Below are 19,617 nucleotides of genomic sequence, written 5' to 3' on the forward strand. Positions count from 1 at the left end.
CTCAGACCGCCGTGGCCGAAACCCCGACGAACAAGGGTCGGTTGTCGCCGCCGTTAACCTCGACTACTGTCGCCGTCGACTGCATCTGTCTCTCTCTCTCCTCCCTCTCGCCGTCGTCGTTACGCGGTCTTAGTTTCAGCAACAGCATCCTCGGGTTTTCCAGAAACAGCTATGGATCTTCCTCTGCCTTCTGCTTGTTGTTCGTGCTCGCTGCTTCTACCTCCCTGTGTCGCTTTACAGAGAGAGCTTCGAATTACAGAGAGCATGGCCTCCAAGAGCTCTACGAGATCGAGCTCAGCGACCTATTCGTACATACAGAGCTTGATTAGTTTGACGCCGGAACGGTAAATTTCACTGGATTTTGTATCGGTTTTGTTTTACCCATGGCTAATTGTATCGAATTGGTCTCTATTAAGTTTATTTACTGGCTCTACTGTGGTGTAGATTAGAAGTTGTGGTAATTGTGAACCTGCTATTGGAATTTGACTGTCAGTAAATTTGAAAAGATTGTACAGTGTTTGTGATTATGGTTCAATCTCAGAGTTTTGTAATTGCAATACTTTGATTTTCGGTTCACTGTCAGTTCTTTTTTTTTTCTTTTTTTTTTTTGTAAAATGGGGACTATTAAAGTTATATTGGAGGGCAATAGACGGCTATTGGGGGGCAATAGACGTTTTGAATTGATGTAATCTCCTTGTTTTTTTTCTGTAATCAAAGTTTTATTTGTCTAAATTTAGGGAGATTAGTTCTCATTCTGGCAACTGAAAGTCCTATTAGGGGGCAATAGACGTCTATTGGGGGGCAATAGACGTCTATTAGGGGGCAATACATGGCTGATAGACGTCTATTGGGGGGCAATACATGGCTGATAGTCGTCTATTGGGGGCCAATAGACGTCTATTAGGGGCAAAAAAACTTTCCGGTGAGATTTTCAGCAAATTCCGGTGGGCGGCAGCCGGTGACCGGATTCCGGCAAAAGTTGACCGGATTCCGGCGGCCGGTGACGGGCTCCGGCGAAGTCTCCTATGGTTTCTCTCTCTTCCATTTTCTCTATCTCTCTCTCTAAGTAACAAAGGGGTGAGGGGTAAAATGGTATTAAAAAAAATTAAAAACAAAAAAAAATATTAATGGGGTATTAGGGAAGACTCCCTTAGAGTGTATTGGGTAAGAGAGAATTAAAAAAACTTAATGGGGTAAGTGGGAAAAAAATCCCTAGAAATGGGGTAAGTGGACAAAACCCCATATTTTTATAACAAATTACATATAAGTTATTGACAAAATATGACTTAACAAATACATTCTCTAAATATTGAATTAAACATATAAGGACTAAATATTTGTAACAATGTGTTCTTCACTTACCACATGTCATGAGTTAATTTACTTTTTTACCCTTAACTACTTCTTTTGACTTCTAATCCCTTTATAATGATCAAATCTTACAAATAAGGACAATTTGCTTTCCACTTGCCACATGTCATGAGTTAATTTACTTTTTTACCCTTAACAACTTCTTTTGACTTCTAATCCCCTTATGTTACTTTTTTTTTTTTTTTTTGGAGAATAATACTTTTATGTTATTTTTTTTAATGAGAATAATCCGTTTATGTTACTTTGTTTTTTTTCTTTGAGAATAATCATTTTATGTTACTTCACAAAACCTCACTCTCCTACTACTCTCATCTCATCATCTAATCCTACTACTGCACTCATACTCGTCCAGTTCTGCTACTCGTTTTCTGCTATTGCACTCGTTATCGTCCAATCATGCTACTGCACTCGACCAATCCTGCTACTGCACTCATACTCGTCTAGTCCTGCTACTTGTGTTCTGTTACTGCACTCGTCATCGCTTAATCCTGTTACTGCACTCGTCCAATCCTGCTACTGCACTCATACTTGTCCATTCCTGCTACTCGTGTTCTGCTACTGCACTCGTCATCGCCTAATCCTGCTACTGCACTCATACTTGTCCAATCCTGCTACTGCACTTATATCATTGACAGTAGCAGATCCAGTAGCTGGAAAACATATCATTGACATAAACTATAAACTATATAGTAGCATTCAAACATAATATTGAAACATAATACTTTCTAATTTATTCACTGTTAAGGAACAAAAAATAATAGAAACCATCTAATCCTTTCAAATATGGACTATATTCAATGACAAAATAACAATAGGTTTTCTTGAACAGTTATCACACAAAGTAAATGAGGATGCCATGATTACTGATCCAAGGCACATCCAACCATTTTTCATATAATTGACGAGCTATCATAATCGATTCAAATGTTGAATCATCAAGCAATCAAAGTGCCTAGTTTTGATTGCAACAACCACTCGAAACAGTGTGTGACTTCACAACACCAACCATACAGTTGACTGAGAGGCAATCATCTTTAAGGTAGTCTGATGTCTCCAGAGAAGTTCTTTTGAAAAAACGCTTGTAACCCGTGCAGCGTCCAAATAAGCCATTAAATTCTACAAGTAAACCAATCACCACAGTGGATATATACATGATATGGAAAGCTGAACCAAACTAATTTTGACTTTTCGAGAACATCACACTGCAGAATATTGAACATAATAAAGTAGGGCATACATATTACTAGGTTAGATAGCAATCAATCCAAAGCATATATCACAAGAAGTTTTCAACAAGAGTACTAAACAATTCTAGTAGAAATATAATGATCAAATAAGGGGCATTGTCATCATAACAAAACACACAGGATTCTATGAGAGCATGACAGAACTGTTATCTATTGTTCCTACACTGAATACAATAACCGAAACAAGAATAACCGAAACAAGAGCAAATACATTTGTAACTCTATACATGTCATACATAACTTCTAACAAGGTTCAGCGTGAGCATTTTTTGTTTCAGGTTGCACAATTAGCTCCTTAACAGTGATCAAGACAAAGAACAAATAAGGATTCACAACTTTTCTATCCTAACCCCAACTAGTGCAGAATTTAACATTAGATATCTTTTGTTTTTTTTTATTACAAGGAGGACTAAAAATTGGAAAAAAAACAGAAGAAGACATGTTTTAAGTATGATCATCCCCGCCCTGAGATCGGGATGAACACGTTTTCCCAACTACCTTAATGGTGACTTTGACAATCTTTGAATCACAAGCGAAGTCCTTGAAGAGTCGGTGCAGAGGGGCAGTTACGTCATTCACACATTTGATGTTACCCTATCAGAAAACGCCACGTACCGTCGAAAATAAAGTTAAAAGGTCAAAAATAAGAAAGAGCTCCATGAAAATGGTAGGCGTCTGGTAAACGCTACAGGAATAAATAAAAAAAGAAAAAATGCAGGAACTCTGCAGCATTTTGAGCCCCAGAATCAGATTGTGATCTGGGTAAAGAATTAGGGGCGCTTGAAATAGAAAGAATAACATTCTATATTGGAAGCTGCTGTGGATCTTTTTTGTGTGTTTGTAAATCGGAAAAAAAAAAATTGAGTGAAAAATGGTGACGGAGGATTGTTGGCCAACAATGGATCTACTGCGGTCGGAGCCAATGCAACTGGTGCACCTCATCATTCCGATCGAATCGTCTCGCCGGGCCATCTCCTACCTCGGCGACCTTGGCCTTTTTCAATTCAAAGATGTTAGTCTCTCTCTCTCTCTCTCTCTCTCTCTCTCATTACTACACATTTCATCTTTATACTGTAAATTCATGTCTGCATTTCTATGTTATTTGAAGCTCAATGCGGAGAAGAGTCCGTTCCAGAGAACATATGCCGCTCAGGTACATTCATCTCCTATATAAAAAAAGTTTAATCAATATGGCAATTTCATGTCTATATTAGAAGATGATTACAACATGTTCTACAACACGAGGTTCGCAATCTGTGCGTAATTGCCTTGGTTTTGGTGATTTTGTAAGTAGTTGGCGAGAAAGTTTGGTACATTGTGAAATCGTTGGGTTGAATATGAGATTGATGTGTGTGCTTGTGTAGATCAAACGATGTGGGGAAATGGCTCGAAGGTTACGTTTCTTCAGAGATCAGATGAAGAAGGCTGGTTTGTCACATTCAACAATGTCTACAATGAGCGATGATAATGATCTTGATCGCTTGGAGGTAGTTTGAGACTGTTTTGAGTTTTTGAGACTATTGTCGTCTATATTGATCAACTTCTCTTTTGGGGGAGTGTTGCCAGGTTAAACTCGGTGAACTTGAAGCTGATCTATTAGAAATGAATTCAAACAATGAACAATTACAACGCACTTATAGTGAGCTATTAGAATACAAGCTTGTACTGCAGAAGGTACGACTTCTTTTCTAACTGCTATTGCACTGACTTATATAAGATCATTGTTTGAATTTAGGTTGATGTGATACTGAGAACTACTATGCCTCCACCATCATCACATTATTTCTGATAGCTAATGTATTCTGGAACTGAGATATTTCTTATTACATGGCTAAACCCTTTTACTCTTTTCAGGCTGGCGGGTTTTTTAGTTCAGCTCAAAGTAGTGCCACAGCTCAGCAAAGAGAAATTGAAGTGCAGCCCCTGGGTGAAAGATCCATTGACAGTCCATTATTACTCGAACAAGTGCAGCTTTGTACTTTTCTATTTCGTTTTTTTTTCGTTTGTGCTAAATTCTTATTCCTTTGCCCTTGTATGATGCTTAGTGTTTTATCTGCTGTAGGAAATGACAACAGATCCATCGAAGCATGTAAAGCTTGGGTCCGTGAGTGGTCTTGTTCCAAGAGAAAAGTCTTTGGCATTTGAAAGGATTTTATTTCGTGCCACCAGGGGTAATGTATTTCTGAAGCAAGCTGTGGTCAATGGCCCTGTTGTTGATCCTGTGTCAGGAGAGAAGGTGAATACTCAATTTTCATTTCAATGTTCAAGATATAGGTTTAGTTATGGTGGTGTGACAATGCATGGTGATTTACATGCATGTTTATCTTTTTTTTTGTTCTTAAATTTTGTTCCCACTCAAAGTTCTATTTTCGAGAAGATATGTTCCTCTTATGTATGTATAAGAAGCCTTACTCAGCCTGAACTTGATGGTTTACTTCCTGCATGCTATATATATGTATGAAAAATTTCTCATGGTGTTTTTGTACATATATACGTTCTAGATTTCACTCTCTTCCCACAGGATGGTTAATCTTTCACAAGTTCTTCCCTGTTTCTTTGGCGAAATTGATAAACTATTGTTTTACAGGTTGAGAAAAACGTATTCATCATCTTCTATTCTGGCGAAAGGGCAAAGAATAAAATTCTAAAAATATGTGAGGCTTTTAGAGCAAACCGTTACCCATTTACAGATGACTTGGGAAAACAATTTCAGATGATTACAGAGGTAGCCGGTGTTCTTTTCAGTAATCTTTTTCTTTATGTGTATACCAAGAGCTTTAGGATACTACAAATGTTTAGATCAACTTTTGCCTTGTGTGTGTATTTGAGAAAACAGAGTTGATGACCTTTCCTTTTCCAATTTGTTGTTGTTAAGCTTTTGATTATTGTCTGGAGTTCTGATCCAGTAGCTATGGTCTGGTCACAAGTTGCATTTAGAATTGTCCTGCAACTGACATGTCATTGGATGGTCTCATTTTCCCTCTAATACCAGCATAATAAGTAAATTTTTTATTGCTTAAACTGCATCAATTATCAATTGCAGACATGGTCTGGTTCGATATCTGGGTAGTATATGAAAATGGGTTTGTGTCTATGCATTAATGTATTTCTAGGTAAGTTTTTTACTATAGGGTTTAGTCTGTAAATCTGAATCTAAAATCACCAAAATCTCAAACATTTTGAGCTCATAAGAGATAATTGTAGCATTTTGGCTGAAATAGCTTGAAGCACAGTCATGCAGAGAAATAGCGTTCTGAGGTTGGTAAAGTTGCTAGAATAAACCATCACTCTGTAACAGTAATACACTCCGTTTAGTCTATATGTGGATACAACATTAAGAGCAGTCACTGTACAATCCAAATGCTATAACCACTTTAATTTCTAGGTGTCTGGAAAACTTTCAGAGCTGAAGTCTACCATAGATGCTGGACTATTGCACCGGAACAGTTTATTACAGACAATTGGCCATCAATATGAGCAATGGAACCTTCTGGTTTGTTGAGTTCTTTTTGATTTTCCAATACTCATGCATCTAGTGTTTCTCTCTTCACTGTCTGAATTTGTAGACTGATGCCTATCCTGTCGTGAATTTGGTCATAATCACTGAGTATAATTTGTGCACTAAGTTTTATTTCTCAATTACTTGATAGGTAAAGAAGGAAAAATCCGTCTACCACACCTTAAACATGCTCAGCATTGATGTGACAAAGATGTGTCTTGTTGCAGAAGGTTGGTGTCCTGTATCCGCATCAATTCAGGTCTGCTCATTTATCCTGTAAGAGTTTCCTGGTGAAACACAGAACATTATATTCATTAATAAAAATTTGACTTGAAGTATTGCCAAGTGCAATGCATTTTGAAGAAATATTTATTAATGCAAGTCTGAAATTTACAGATCCAAAACGCATTGCAGCAGGCAACCTTTGATACCAACTGTCAAGTTGGGGCCATATTCCAGGTTTTGCAGACAAAGGAATCGCCACCAACATATTTCCGTACAAACAAATTTACTTCTGCTTTTCAAGAAATTGTTGACGCATATGGGTGAGTCAGTTTTGTCGGTTATGTCTCTACAAGATGTAGGACACACGAAGGTTGTATCATTTCATGGAAGAATTTGATTAAAATACTATCATCACAGGGTTGCCAAGTATCGGGAGGCTAATCCTGGTGTATACACCATTGTCACTTTCCCTTTCCTTTTCGCTGTGATGTTTGGAGATTGGGGGCATGGTATTTGCTTGTTGCTGGCAACACTATATTTCATCATCAGGGAGAGGAAGTTTTCTAGTCAGGTAATGGTGCATGGCTTTCGGACAGAAGATTGTCGACTCTTTCCTTTAATTATTGCTGTGTTCTACAACTTCTACTTACTTAGATTTGTTGACAAACAGAAACTTGGGGACATTATTGAAATGACGTTTGGTGGCCGTTATGTTATTTTTATGATGGCGCTGTTCTCAATTTACACAGGCTTGATATATAATGAATTCTTTTCAGTCCCATTTGAAATATTTGGGCCTTCTGCCTATGGGTGCCGTGACCCATCCTGCAGGTACACAATCTATCTGAGATACTTGAACATATTTTTGGTATACCATTCCCATTTGAGTTGATTATACTAGTTTCTCTGTTTTATTGCAGGGATGCCACTACAGCAGGTTTGACTAAGGTGCGTGACACCTATCCATTTGGTGTGGATCCTAAATGGCACGGTTCCAGGTCTGAATTACCCTTTCTTAACTCGTTGAAAATGAAGATGTCAATCCTACTTGGAGTAGCCCAGATGAATCTTGGAATTGTATTAAGTTACTTCAATGCAAAATATTTTGCGGATAAGCTGAATATCTGGTAAGCTATATTGCTTAACTTGATCGTTGGTCCCGCATGTTACTTGATTATGCATGTGTATGTGGTACTTAGTAGAATAGTTAGCCGAATGATCCTATCTTCAAGAAAGTTGAGATATTGAATATCTTATATGGACATCCAACCTTTGTTTGCAAATAGATGTGCACTACTCCCTTTTCCTCTTGTTTTCAGTCTTCCAAATTTCTGACTACTTCATGTTTAAGTGTTGTAAGTTGGTTTCTAAATGTTAACTATGAAGTGATTATAACTAACCATGTTTCTGTAGGTACCAATTTGTTCCTCAGATGATATTTCTAAACAGTCTGTTTGGCTACCTTTCACTCCTCATTATTGTGAAATGGTGCACTGGTTCAAAAGCTGATTTGTATCATGTAATGATATACATGTTCCTGAGTCCTTTCGAAGATCTGGGTGAAAATCAGCTCTTTTGGGGGCAAGGATTCCTTCAGGTTTTATTCTCTTTTCTTGGATTGTGCCAAAATTTTCAAAACAGTATGATATAATGGTGCTTATCTTAAAAATTCCCTGTTTCTAATTACCAGGTTCTATTATTACTATCCGCTCTTGTTGCTGTGCCATGGATGCTGTTTCCAAAGCCTTATTTCTTGAAAAAGCAGCATGAGGAGGTACGCTTGAAACTATAATGTTTTCGATCTAGTCTAAGATATGGTTCTTGCTCCTAAAATCCCTCATTTATGCATTGGAATTCCCTTTTCTTTACATCCTATTACAATCTCTTGATACCCTGTTTCGTCAGAGGCACCAAGGTCAATCATACGCGTTGCTTCTGACTGGGGAGGACCCTCTTGAAGATGACCAGGAAGACAATCACAATTCAAAAGGTCATGAGGAATTTGAATTCAGCGAGATCTTTGTACACCAACTCATACATACCATAGAGTTTGTGCTTGGAGCAGTGTCCAATACAGCTTCATATCTACGTTTATGGGCACTCAGGTGGGTGGCTAAAAACTTAAAATCCATTTCATAACATCCAAGCTTAATTGGGCGTCTTAACCTTCCTGAACCTGTGTAACTGCACATCTCCAACAGTTGTTGATACTTTCAGTTTTCAATATTAGATGATGATCCTCTTGCTTGTCCTTTCTTTGCTGTGTTCAGCTTAGCACATTCAGAGTTGTCCAGTGTATTTTACGACAAGGTTCTGCTTCTAGCATGGGGGTAAGTTCTTTGTTTCACTTGTGTCATGGCTTCTGTTACAGAACCTTGAGATCTCGAAAGAGCCAAGTAATTTATGATTCTCATGGGAATTACTACTGCAGGTTCAACAATGTCATTATTCTAATTATTGGCATAATCGTTTTTATAAGTGCAACTGTTGGAGTGCTACTAGTGATGGAGACCTTAAGTGCATTCTTGCATGCCTTGAGGCTTCACTGGGTGGAGTTTCAGAACAAGTTTTACGAGGGCACTGGTTACAAATTCTGCCCTTTTTCATTTGCATTACTCAGTAGTGAGGATGAAGATTGAAACACTGCAGTTTTTGATTTGTACAATTCTATAAATCAAGCTGTAAAATAGAAATGTATTGATGCGATTCATTATACACAGATATATACTATGTACTGTAATACACTAATACGAACTGATAGAATGTATTCCTTCCACAATGTGGAGTTTTTGAGATTGAAAGAGGAAAGATGCAATACTAATGAATTTTGGGTGAGTGGGCCTTGGGCCTACTACTATACTACATTTAGGTCCAGACTTGAGGCCCATTGATATTGTATGTATCGTCTTTGTCAACAATTGATTAGACGTTTGAAAGACTTGAAAGAACTTTTCCTTGGAGGTTTGAACTTTGAACAACGTTAACAAACGTGCAAAATTCGTAAATGAGAGTACAGCTACTTGGTGCAGCTATACGAGCCCATGCTTCAATGCATTCGACGAAAAACCCAGGGAATATTAAACCTGCTAATTAACCAAAAGAACAATGATCGACATCCCTAGCTTTGACCATTGGATTTTATATCTTCATATATTAATGAACTCGATCTACATTTTCGAAAATTGTGCAGTGCTTCAGGGGATGAAATCTGCTGGTTCATATTCTGATTGGTCCATTAAGATTAGAAAATGAAAGAAAGATTAAGATAATGATTTTTTTAATCATTCTAAGCCAATCAAAGCATGGGGATAGTGTTGGGAGAGGGTTTTTGGGACAGCAGATTTCATCCCGTGCTTCAGAGTAATTAAATTTTAAAGTCTGAAGCTGCAAAATTACTTATTGATATACAGTCACAACACAATGTACTAATTCAATGGCGGTTTCGAAATTTTAATACTCAGGAACACTAAAAAATGTAAAGATGTTGTATTGTGTTTGTGAGTATTAAAACTCCAATAACATGAGTCACTGAGTTATTACTTGTTAGAGAAGACTTATGGCGGTTGATCTTGTGAGCCCATTTCTCTGACTAAGTTATAATGAGAAGACTTATATGGTTGTAGACCAATTAATTTAGTTTAGTTCCTCATTAGGGTGATGGACCATGGAGGAAACCGGCCAACACTAGCTAACCTAAACAAGTCTCTCCTCGATCTTCGAGTCTCTTAGATTGCCAGTTACATCAAAACGGAAACGGGGACTATTCTCAAGGTCGGAAAGTGTAATGATCGTGGTGTATATCGGTCCCCCACGCACATCGAAATGCGAGCCAAGGAAAGGAAAGGAAGCAAGAATGACATCCATCCCCACGTTTAGCTTCCACGTCTATATGTGAATGGCCAATCCACATTCCACAAACCCCTTCCATTCTTGGTAATGCCTTTCTTCTCTAGTCCTCTACCTACACTTAAAATGGCTTAATTGTAGCTCTTGGTTCTTTTGAATCTAGCTAATTGTGCAACTCAGATCGGATTGGAATCGAAGCTAGCTAGCTGCTCCAGATCGATCAGCGAAGAAATTAAATGGCGAGAGGTAAGATCCAGATCAAGAGGATAGAGAACGTGACGAATAGGCAGGTCACCTACTCCAAGAGAAGGAACGGCCTGTTCAAGAAGGCCAATGAGCTCACTGTTCTCTGTGATGCTAAGGTTTCTCTCCTCATGGTTTCCTCTTCCGGAAAGCTTCATGAATTCATCAGCCCCTCCACCACGTACGTAATTATTGAATCCATGGCTCGATCTCGTTCCGGATACGATGGATTGCAAATTAACCCTAGCGCGCGCCTTCAATTTTAATTAATTATATATGCTAGCTATATATTAATTAAATTTTTGTGTATATATAGGACAAAGCAAGTGTACGATGAGTACCAGAAGCTCCTCGGAATTGACCTTTGGAAATCGCACTATGAGGTGAGATCCGATCTCTCTCTGTCCAGCTCTTCACATTTTTTTAATTATTTATATGATTGTGATAATTTGTACAGACAATGCAAGAAAATTTGAAGAAGCTGAAAGAGATAAATAAGAGTCTTAGGAGGCAGATCAGGTACGTAAGTAATATATGCAATTCTCTTACTGATTGTTTCAATCCAAAGTATAATCAGCTTGATATATGGTCTGTTTAATTTAATTACTTCTTAATTAATTTTGATATATAGCCACAGGGTGGGCGAGTGTTTGAACGATCTGAGATTCGCTGAACTGCACAGTCTTGAGAAAGAAATGGAAAGCGCTGTAGAAGTTGTTCGTAATCGCAAGGTTGTATATATATATCTTTGCTCCTCGATCTCTTGGTGTCCAGTGATCTATAAATCATTATGGCTCTTATTATTTGTTAATTTTCTAAAGAAAAATATTTATTGGATGAATATCAAGAACTACTAAGTTATAAAGGAAGAGCTGCATATATAATGTGGCTTCTTAATTTACTGGGTTAATTTTTATGCTTAAAGCATCTTCACTAAAACGGATTAATTACATTTCAAATGCATATAGGTGCAGCAAAGTTAAACAACGACATTAAGTAAATTCATAGCCAAATTATATTACTGAATGAATATAGGTGCAGCAAGTTTAGGGTTTAGGGTTTAGGTGAATATATATATAGGTGCAGCAAGTTAAACTCATGTATAGACTGTAGCGAGCTGTAAGTTCACTTTCTTTTCTTTGCCGTCTTTGTTGTCAAGTTTCACTGTATAGTTTGGATCTTTTATTGCATTGATAGTATGGGGAATTGGGGATTAATTGGGTGCATCTTTAGAATAAGTGGTCTGTCTAATGTACTCCATGTATTCCATCTTTTCAATCAGATTGCGATAGCTTGTGTTTTGGCCACGTCAATCTTAAATCACTTTATTAAGAGCCTGTCCTCTTTTCAAGGTTTTATCAGAATATGGGTGATTCACTGATTTGGAGATTTGATCACATGGGTTTCTTTCTATGATTCTATCAAAGAGATGGGTGTAACTGGATATTTGTTTTTCTTCAATTGTTTATTACTTTATTTCTAATTTTTGCGGCTAACAATCTTTCATTTTCTTCTTTATAGATCTCCTTATAAATTGTTTGAGATTTTATATGGTTTTCTATAAATGAGTATATTGCTAGCAGAGAGACCCAGCATTAACCTACCTTACCAGACTTGCTAGCTAGTTTTGTTGTCACTTCATTTTTTCTTTCTTCCTAATCTACGTAGCTAAGTAAGCTAATATTAACATCTGTGATGATTGACAGCTGAAGCTGATCTCCAATCAGATTGATACCAAGAGGAAAAAGGTAATCCTATTCACCGGAGTATTGGCAATCCTTTTGTCCATTAACTTTTGTTGTTGTATTCATATATGTATATAAATATTAGAGGAATCCCTGTCATTTCTCTTCATTACCTGATGACAGATTCGGAATGCAACAGAGTGCAACAGGAGACTCTATGAATATGTATGCATTACTGTGCACTAAAGTATATTAGTTCTTGTCTACTAACTTGAATCAAACACATGTCTTTGCTTCTTTGCCATATACTTTCAGTTTTGTTTTGTCTTTTTTTTTTCAAATTAAGAAGCTAGCTAGCTAGATTAATGTGAGTGCTTTCTTTAAACTGTATTAATCATAGGATGCAATGGAGGAACCACACTACGGATTGGTTGACGATGGAGGAGATTATTATGATTCTGCCGTCATTGGCTACTCAGCAAATGAAGACCCTCACAATGTATTTCCTTTAAGGCTGCAACCTTCTCATCATCCTAATCTTCACCGCGGAGGAGGAAGTTCAGATCTTACGACCTACTCTTTGCTTTGATCGAGTATCAAGCAAGCTGATCTCAATATCAGGTCGAAAATATTAATCTTCACCGCCAATCAAGTTCAAACTGTCGCCAGTATGCATTCTATATATGTATTAAGATTCAGATGAAATTAAGCTAATTAGCTAGCATGTAGTGTACTGTACTGTGTCCAGGACATCCTGACTTGAGCCTGGCATTTTGGATCATAAAACTTTGTCCTTGATCTTTGGACGTTCCTGATCAGTTTGCTTATTCACTTGCATTCTTACGTACTATGTACGTGAAAGCCAGTTGAAATGATCAGTTTCTCTAAGCCATTGTAAGCTATTTTCATTCTCTATCGAATATTCCATGTTCTTTTTTTCCCCAAGAAAGATTGAGCAGCTATGTCAATTATAATTAAGAAGTTCAATTTTATTGAGCTGGACAGTATTACTTTCAAAATAAGAAGCATGTCTACTTGTCTTAGCTCATGTCACAAATCGAAGATAAAAGTTATTGTGAAATAATAATTTGCACATGTGAGGCATTGAGTTATATGTCAGAAATTATTAAAATGTTTAATTTTATTGAACCGAACAACCTTTTAGCTCATGTGTCACAAGCTTAGGGTAAAAGTACAATATCAATAATTTGTTTGTATGAAAATAGAAAAGATAACCAATTGGAGCTGCTCATAGATAGAATAAGCATCCACAAAAATGTGGAAGAAGCCGTTTTTAAAGCGGCCAAAGCTTAAGTCTATATTAATTTAAAAACTCATAGTTCAGATAACTGAATCGACATCAATCGAGTTTTCTCGACATCAAAATAAGTGAAACTCGGTCTTACTAAATATAAATATTTGTGTAACCTAGAGTAGAATAAAATCCCGAATTTTTTGGAGTATAATATAAAATTTTCATATTTTTCATTCGAGCTAAAAAGTAATATATCTTCCAAAATAAGAAAAACTAAAAAGCAAAAGGGAAAGAAGAAAAAAAGAAAGGAAGCAATATAGGACTCTCTGGTCAATGGTCAAACCCCGGGCAGTGAGCAGGAGTCCTCGCCAACCTCTGCGCACCCTTCTGCTTCAATCCTCACTCTCCTCAAACGCCTCAGAGCCTTCGCCACCGCCCTGAAATTGGTCACCTCAACTCCGAAGACCGCCGAATTGGCCGTCCACGTGTCACACAACCTCTCCTACCTATTATTTCCCTCTCCCAACCCCTTTCACCTCTCCCTTTTTTTTTTTTTTTCCTTCAAAATTTTTCTATGTGACGAAGAAGCTGAGGCGTAGACATGGCCGGGGACGCAGCTGCGGTGCGGAGCTCGGCCGTCGGTGCTTGGATTCCGGCGGACGATGTTTTGCTCAAGAACGCTGTTGAGGTGAAAATTTTGCCTATTTTCATATAATTCGAACAAACTAATAGAAATCTTGTTACTGTAAGCTTTGAAATTATGAGTTTTTACTGTGAAGCATGAACTGTATTGAACAAATGAGAGAAATATATGATAGTCTTAGTGTGTTTAAGAGTGGATTCAAAGCAAAAGAATCAAGAAGTTGGGATGGTTTTTCCTGCAGTAGAGTCATTGTTTCCTGTATCTTAGGGTAATTGAGGACAATTTTGCCTGTATTAGGTTTGTCTGGTAAAAGGGTGGATTGTGCTGTTGTCTCTTTCAGAGATGAGTGAGAGTTTGGCATTTTTCAAAGTGATGATTTTGACCAATGATATAAGTTACATAGAAGCGTGATACAGCTGGAGGTAGATACAGTTGGGTTTTTCCATAGAGCAACCTATCTGTTTAGGGCTGTGGAACTGGAACATGTCATTGCATTTGTTATTTTGGTTTCACTAAAAAAAGTTGTCGTCTTGATAGGAAATCTGTATAACCGAAAATTTCAGGAGTTAGCATTTTAATAACTGCTGTTAGAATATGAGAAGACTATAGCTATATTCTCGAAAATTTCATTTGGATTTAGCAGTTCTATCTTGGAGTTATAGGCATTCTCTTATTCTGTGTTTGCAGGCTGGTGCTTCCTTGGAATCACTTGCTAAAGGTGCGGTTCATTTTTCTCAAAGGTTTACTGTGCAAGAACTGCAAGATCGGTGGTACTCTATCCTATACGATCCAGTTGTGGCTGAAGAGGCTTCTGCTCGCATGACTGAGTTTGAGTGTTCCGCTCCAAATTCCACATCAAAGTTTAGTAGGTTAGGAAGTTCAAAAGAAAACAAATGTGTTCCTGGAAAGAGAAAAGCTGAAAGTGTTCGGAGTAGTTACTATGCTCTGCGTAAAAGGATCTGCAGTGAGCCATTTGACCCCATGGACCTCAATTTTATACTTGCACCCAGTGACAGCAACTATATTGTAAATGGAGATGAGCCTCTATCTGAACATGTCATGACTGGAGATCCAATCCCAAACCATTTTGGAGTTGAGGGATCAGATATGGACAATACCATGCATCATATGTTTCCACAAAATCTGATGCATGACAGCACTGCTATTGGTGGTACTGTTACTGTGGATACATTTCAGATTGGAGGGTTCCAGAAGCCTGCTGAAGAAGATTTTTTAGTTGAGCAAGATAATCTACGTGAAGAAGCTCCTTACATTGAAGACAATCTGCCTATCACAGGGAATGAATCTGAGGTCAAGGAATTCGGTCAACCAAAGGAATTGCCGGATTGCAGCATGTTCGGTGCTGGTGATCTAGGAATGGAACCTCCTTGTTCACTTGATCAAATTAATAATGACGAGATAAATATGTGTTCCCCATTTGAAGGGAATCAGGTTTTTAATGTATCTGCTTCAGACAGTAGTGCATCATTTCACGACTTGGAGTATTCAACTCAACTTCCTGGCACACATATCTGGAGCACAGTTCCAGCAACAGCTACACCAGTTGATGTTGGTATCAGAGAGAATGATACGTGTACCAGAGATTCTTTTGAACTTCTTGACGATATTGGTGCTAATAACACTACAATATCAGGGTATGATATTGACTTGAGGATGGAAATGGCAGTCAGTAATTTCAAGAGTCCAGCTAGTACTGAAGTTTATTTGGCAGAATTGTCCAATTCCCTTTTGAACTTTACAAGTGAGGAGGAACTTATGTTCAAAGATGAGATCGATAAGTCTTACTATGATGGCCTGAGCTCACTTTTGATGAGTTCGCCAAAGGATGATGTTGAAGAACACATGATTAATCTAATTGAGCCAGAGACATTGATGGCTCCAGTTATGTACCCTATGAATCCCTCTGGTACAGATCCTGCAGTGGCAGATGACATAAGGGTGTCCCTCCCTGGTGATGATATGAATTGCCATCCAGAGATGCTGATGCAATCATCTCCAACAGCTTTGAACTCTCAGTTTCCCGAATATAAAGATGGAGTTATCTGTTGCACGTTAAATACTGAGGAATGGGAAATTCCATGCAACGATGACGTGTTTCTTCTCAATCATGTGCCATTGTCATCAACTTCCTGTAAAGTAAAAGAAGCCAGTAAGCCAAAGTCGAAATGTTCATCTGTTAAGGATCTCGCAGTTAATCAAAGAAAGAGTGATACGGGCCCCTGCTTTATGCAAAAAGAACAAAGGAATCCTGGAAAATCTCTTGGATCTCAGAGTAAAGGATCACACTGTATACCAGAAGTGAGTTCAAAATCACCTCTGTGTAATTTTGAGTTGTCCAAGACTGACCCCGTTGATGTGGCTTCTACGAGTACATGTCATGTCAGTGGTAATCGGGGTCAAATTGATTTGGCTAAAGCAATCACAAATCCTCTTCCTGGAATTATGAAGGAAGACACCAGAGATGGTACATTGACAATGTGTCTTGGGTATGCCTCAACAGAGTCTCATATGGCAAACTCATGTGTTGATTACGATTGCGTTAGAAGCTATCCTCAGCCATATGCTACTGAGACTAATTGGGAATCTGATGCATCAGCTACAATTAGAGATCATCAATCATTACATGCAGAAGTTGTGCCAATGGATAATGCTGTCTCAGAACCTGAAGTAAACCCAGTGACAACAGATTTTGAGGGTCTTTTCGATAGTGATGATGATATACCATGTTATTCGGATATAGAGGCAATGGTGAGTCCTCAGATGCCTATTATCTAGTTGATAAGTGCTTGTTTTGCTTTTCATTGTCTGAGCTATGTTTCAATTTCCTTTATTTTTGTTCCACTTGCAGATACTTGACATGGATTTGGATCCAGATGACCAAGAAATGTATCATGGTGAGGAAGGTAATACTCAGTCCAGCTTTTATCTGTTTAGTGACCAGCTTATTACTTATATGTTTATATGAGAAATAAGCTTGTGAATCCATTCGCCTAAAAACTGGTACAGTTTAGTTTCATGTGTTAAGTATCCTGATGAAATTAGTTTCGTCTTTGGGTTGGCCTTATCTTGTATTTTACATCTAGAGAGATGTTATACACTTTCTTTAAAATGATAAAGGTCTGCTCATCTGACACATGAGATCGTAAGAACTCCATGAAATAGGATTGTTCTCGGTCTACACTAGTTTGTATCACAACAGACTATCCACATTACTCTTTTTGAAATATAGCATCGGTAGTAAAAGAAAAGGATGCATTACATATTGGATATAATGGGTGCAGTTGGTGGTTCCTTATTGAATGATCATTAACTCTGAGTTCCAGACTGTACATCCTTATGTATCATACACACCTTTTTGTTTCCTCCTGTTTTCCTTATTCAACTAGTATTTTTGTTTTTTGAATTAATATATGTAAAAGGCCTTGTAATTTTGAGTTCTCTATATGTAGTCTCAAGATATCAGGATGACGACACTAGGAGAGCAATCATGAGACTGGAGCAGGGTGCTTATTCGTACATGCAAAGAGCCATTGCATCTCATGGAGCATTTGCCATTTTGTATGGGCGTCATTCTAAGCATTATATTAAGAAGCCTGAGGTTTGGAATTGCTCTTAAATTCTCTTCAATCCTAATTAAGTAGATGGACCTTCTTTTGCGTTTCTCTCTCTCTAGGGTTGGGTTGGAAGAGATCCATAAATTGTGGAATGTGATTTCTCTGTATAACTTAACTACTCTTCTAAATTGTCAAAGTGATCCATCTAGGTAATATGCATTGGAGGGATCTTTCTATTATTATTACTTTTAAAAAAAAAAAAACAATAGTAGTGGTTTTGATTTTTTTTAGTAAATTCAACATTTGATCATAAATAGGGTTCTGGAAATTATTTTTTCAAAGGTGGTTTTAAGAGACCAGAGTAAGATAATGAAACATGGGGAAACAGAATTACTCCAAGTTAGTCAGTCAATCAATCATGTGTTGGAGGTGTGACTGTATAATTTGTTGACCTCTGCAGGTGTTACTGGGTAGGACAACAAAAGATGTTATTGTTGACATTGACTTGGCAAGAGAAGGGCGTGGTAATAAAGTCTCTCGGCAACAGGTAGGATTATAGATACTTATTATTCATATCGTTGATACCATTACTTACCATGTCCTTCCAACTGTTGGAAGCACAGAACTACAGATGTGTTTATATATATTTTACATTTATTTAGAACCTAGGTGTTTCCCTATTATGCTGTTTATATCTTCTTTCCAATCCTAAAATGGGCATAAGTTCTGTGTTGTTTTGAAATGAGTACATTGTTCCTTTTGTATTCTTAGGCAGTATTAAAGATGGAAAAAGATGGATCTTTCCATCTCAAAAATCTTGGGAGTTGTTCAATCTCAGTAAATAGCACAGAATTAACCCCTGGACAGAGTCTATGCCTTAGTTCCAGTTGCTTGATCGAGGTATGTTCCGACAGTTCCTTTTGCTAAATATGCTCATAGGCCTCCTTAGCTTTACCTGCATATTCTACTGCTTGTATGAATATTATCTCCTTATACGTAACTAAATGTTTGTTTTCCCCTCTTTTCCACAATGGTCAAATTGCAGATAAGGGGAATGCCGTTCATATTTGAGACGAACCAAACTCGTGTAAAGCAATATCTAGATAGCATAACTCAAGGTTAGCAGAAGGCAAGAGCACAATCTACGTAGGGCGATGAAGGTGCCATGAAGGCGCTAATTTTTCTGCACCTTCTGGGTTCCCTAGTTAACCAATTTTTTTCTCTGTTGAATGTAACTAGAAATGATTAGGTTTTTCTTTTTACCTTCATGTAACAAAAAAGAAGACGACTATTGAAGGCGAGATTGCAATCTAAGAAGCCATTTTTGTTTCTCACGCTCAATTCTCTAAACTATTATATCTGGGAATTAAGGGAATGACAGGACTGCTTTGAGTAAAAATACAAAATAAAAGAGGTTGGGGGTGCAGGAGAGGCGAGGACAATCAAGAACACCAGAGCTTATAAACGCACATTTACGTCTTCCACTCATGATGTGAGAGCTTAACCCATACCATGCAACTCCTTTCGTCGCTGGTTCCGCTGCCCTATATAATGGAACCCCAATTGGCCAATTGGATCTGGGTCTGATAAGTTTAACTCAGGTAGTTGTTCTATTATCTGCTAGCTAGGCGAAAACAAAGGTAACAGGCTCGAGAGAGATCGATCTGTTTGTGTTAAGTTGCCCTCTTGTATGTCCCAACTTCTGTGAATGGTTGAATATGTAATACAAGGAGACCTTGCCATTTTATATTTCAATAGTTTTTACTTGCAAATGGTTGAAGGAGACAGCTAGGTTGTTGCAGAAATAGAATAGTCTAGTGGCCAAGTGGGAAGGAATCTTATTGTCTGCAGAATGAAGAGCATTTTGTCTACATATAACTAGGGTAAAGCCTTATCCTAATCCGATCCTGTGTCTGTATTCATTTTATTAATTACATTATATTCAAATCCCTTTTCATTTAAGTCCTGGAAACTTATATATGTCTCTCTGGTACATCTCCCTAGCTGAGTCGTCTCCGATCCCTCTCT

The 19,617-nt window shown here is 37.7% G+C and overlaps 3 protein-coding genes across 9 annotated transcripts; all 3 read left to right on the forward strand.

Moving 5' to 3' along the window:
* Positions 1 to 3,279: 3,279 nt before the first annotated feature.
* On the forward strand, positions 3,280 to 9,242 carry LOC133738721 (V-type proton ATPase subunit a3-like). 4 transcript variants are annotated; one of them, XM_062166303.1, is made up of 18 exons: positions 3,280 to 3,630; positions 3,727 to 3,771; positions 3,983 to 4,105; positions 4,185 to 4,292; positions 4,473 to 4,583; positions 4,681 to 4,854; positions 5,206 to 5,343; positions 6,004 to 6,111; positions 6,269 to 6,376; positions 6,514 to 6,662; positions 6,760 to 6,913; positions 7,013 to 7,173; positions 7,263 to 7,469; positions 7,756 to 7,939; positions 8,033 to 8,116; positions 8,248 to 8,447; positions 8,613 to 8,672; positions 8,774 to 9,242. In XM_062166303.1, exons 1-18 carry the CDS (start codon positions 3,490 to 3,492, stop codon positions 8,979 to 8,981), a joined length of 2,463 nt encoding a protein of 820 aa, XP_062022287.1. In that variant the 5' UTR covers positions 3,280 to 3,489; the 3' UTR covers positions 8,982 to 9,242. The 4 variants fall into 4 exon arrangements, with proteins under 4 accessions (XP_062022287.1, XP_062022288.1, XP_062022289.1 ...); XM_062166304.1 differs by lacking the exon at positions 6,004 to 6,111; XM_062166305.1 differs by lacking the exons at positions 3,280 to 3,630; positions 3,727 to 3,771 and adding an exon at positions 3,789 to 3,904.
* Positions 9,243 to 10,003: 761 nt separating this feature from the next.
* LOC133740875 (floral homeotic protein DEFICIENS) lies at positions 10,004 to 13,112 on the forward strand. 3 transcript variants are annotated; one of them, XM_062168807.1, is made up of 8 exons: positions 10,008 to 10,275; positions 10,352 to 10,612; positions 10,748 to 10,814; positions 10,889 to 10,950; positions 11,063 to 11,162; positions 12,138 to 12,179; positions 12,300 to 12,341; positions 12,517 to 13,112. In XM_062168807.1, the coding sequence occupies exons 2-8, from the start codon at positions 10,425 to 10,427 to the stop codon at positions 12,703 to 12,705; spliced, it is 690 nt and encodes a 229-aa protein (XP_062024791.1). In that variant the 5' UTR covers positions 10,008 to 10,275; positions 10,352 to 10,424; the 3' UTR covers positions 12,706 to 13,112. The 3 variants fall into 3 exon arrangements, with proteins under 3 accessions (XP_062024794.1, XP_062024791.1, XP_062024793.1); XM_062168809.1 differs by having other exon boundaries at positions 10,369 to 10,612; XM_062168810.1 differs by lacking the exon at positions 12,300 to 12,341 and having other exon boundaries at positions 10,004 to 10,612.
* A 539-nt stretch (positions 13,113 to 13,651) lies between these two features.
* LOC133738543 (uncharacterized) lies at positions 13,652 to 18,930 on the forward strand. 2 transcript variants are annotated; one of them, XM_062166101.1, is made up of 7 exons: positions 13,653 to 14,059; positions 14,702 to 16,783; positions 16,884 to 16,938; positions 17,485 to 17,633; positions 18,050 to 18,136; positions 18,361 to 18,489; positions 18,635 to 18,930. In XM_062166101.1, exons 1-7 carry the CDS (start codon positions 13,973 to 13,975, stop codon positions 18,710 to 18,712), a joined length of 2,667 nt encoding a protein of 888 aa, XP_062022085.1. In that variant the 5' UTR covers positions 13,653 to 13,972; the 3' UTR covers positions 18,713 to 18,930. The 2 variants fall into 2 exon arrangements, with proteins under 2 accessions (XP_062022086.1, XP_062022085.1); XM_062166102.1 differs by lacking the exon at positions 18,635 to 18,930 and having other exon boundaries at positions 13,652 to 14,059; positions 18,365 to 18,489.
* Positions 18,931 to 19,617: the final 687 nt, after the last annotated feature.

The sequence above is a fragment of the Rosa rugosa genome, chromosome 3 (genome assembly GCF_958449725.1).
Source record: "Rosa rugosa chromosome 3, drRosRugo1.1, whole genome shotgun sequence".
Classification (NCBI taxonomy): Eukaryota; Viridiplantae; Streptophyta; class Magnoliopsida; order Rosales; family Rosaceae; genus Rosa; species Rosa rugosa.

What these genes read in the sequence shown, in the direction of transcription:
- LOC133738721 (XM_062166303.1), top strand. Translation starts at nt 3,490, where the DNA reads ATGGTGACGGAGGATTGTTGGCCAACAATGGATCTACTGCGGTCGGAG. An exon ending in GAAATTGTTGACGCATATGG is followed by an intron (nt 6,663 to 6,759) that starts GTGAGTCAGTTT and finishes CTATCATCACAG; the next exon opens with GGTTGCCAAGTATCGGGAGG. An exon ending in GCGGATAAGCTGAATATCTG is followed by an intron (nt 7,470 to 7,755) that starts GTAAGCTATATT and finishes ATGTTTCTGTAG; the next exon opens with GTACCAATTTGTTCCTCAGA.
- LOC133740875 (XM_062168807.1), top strand. Translation starts at nt 10,425, where the DNA reads ATGGCGAGAGGTAAGATCCAGATCAAGAGGATAGAGAACGTGACGAAT. An exon ending in TTGATACCAAGAGGAAAAAG is followed by an intron (nt 12,180 to 12,299) that starts GTAATCCTATTC and finishes ACCTGATGACAG; the next exon opens with ATTCGGAATGCAACAGAGTG. An exon ending in ACAGGAGACTCTATGAATAT is followed by an intron (nt 12,342 to 12,516) that starts GTATGCATTACT and finishes TATTAATCATAG; the next exon opens with GATGCAATGGAGGAACCACA.
- LOC133738543 (XM_062166101.1), top strand. Translation starts at nt 13,973, where the DNA reads ATGGCCGGGGACGCAGCTGCGGTGCGGAGCTCGGCCGTCGGTGCTTGG. An exon ending in ATTATATTAAGAAGCCTGAG is followed by an intron (nt 17,634 to 18,049) that starts GTTTGGAATTGC and finishes TGACCTCTGCAG; the next exon opens with GTGTTACTGGGTAGGACAAC. An exon ending in GTTCCAGTTGCTTGATCGAG is followed by an intron (nt 18,490 to 18,634) that starts GTATGTTCCGAC and finishes GTCAAATTGCAG; the next exon opens with ATAAGGGGAATGCCGTTCAT.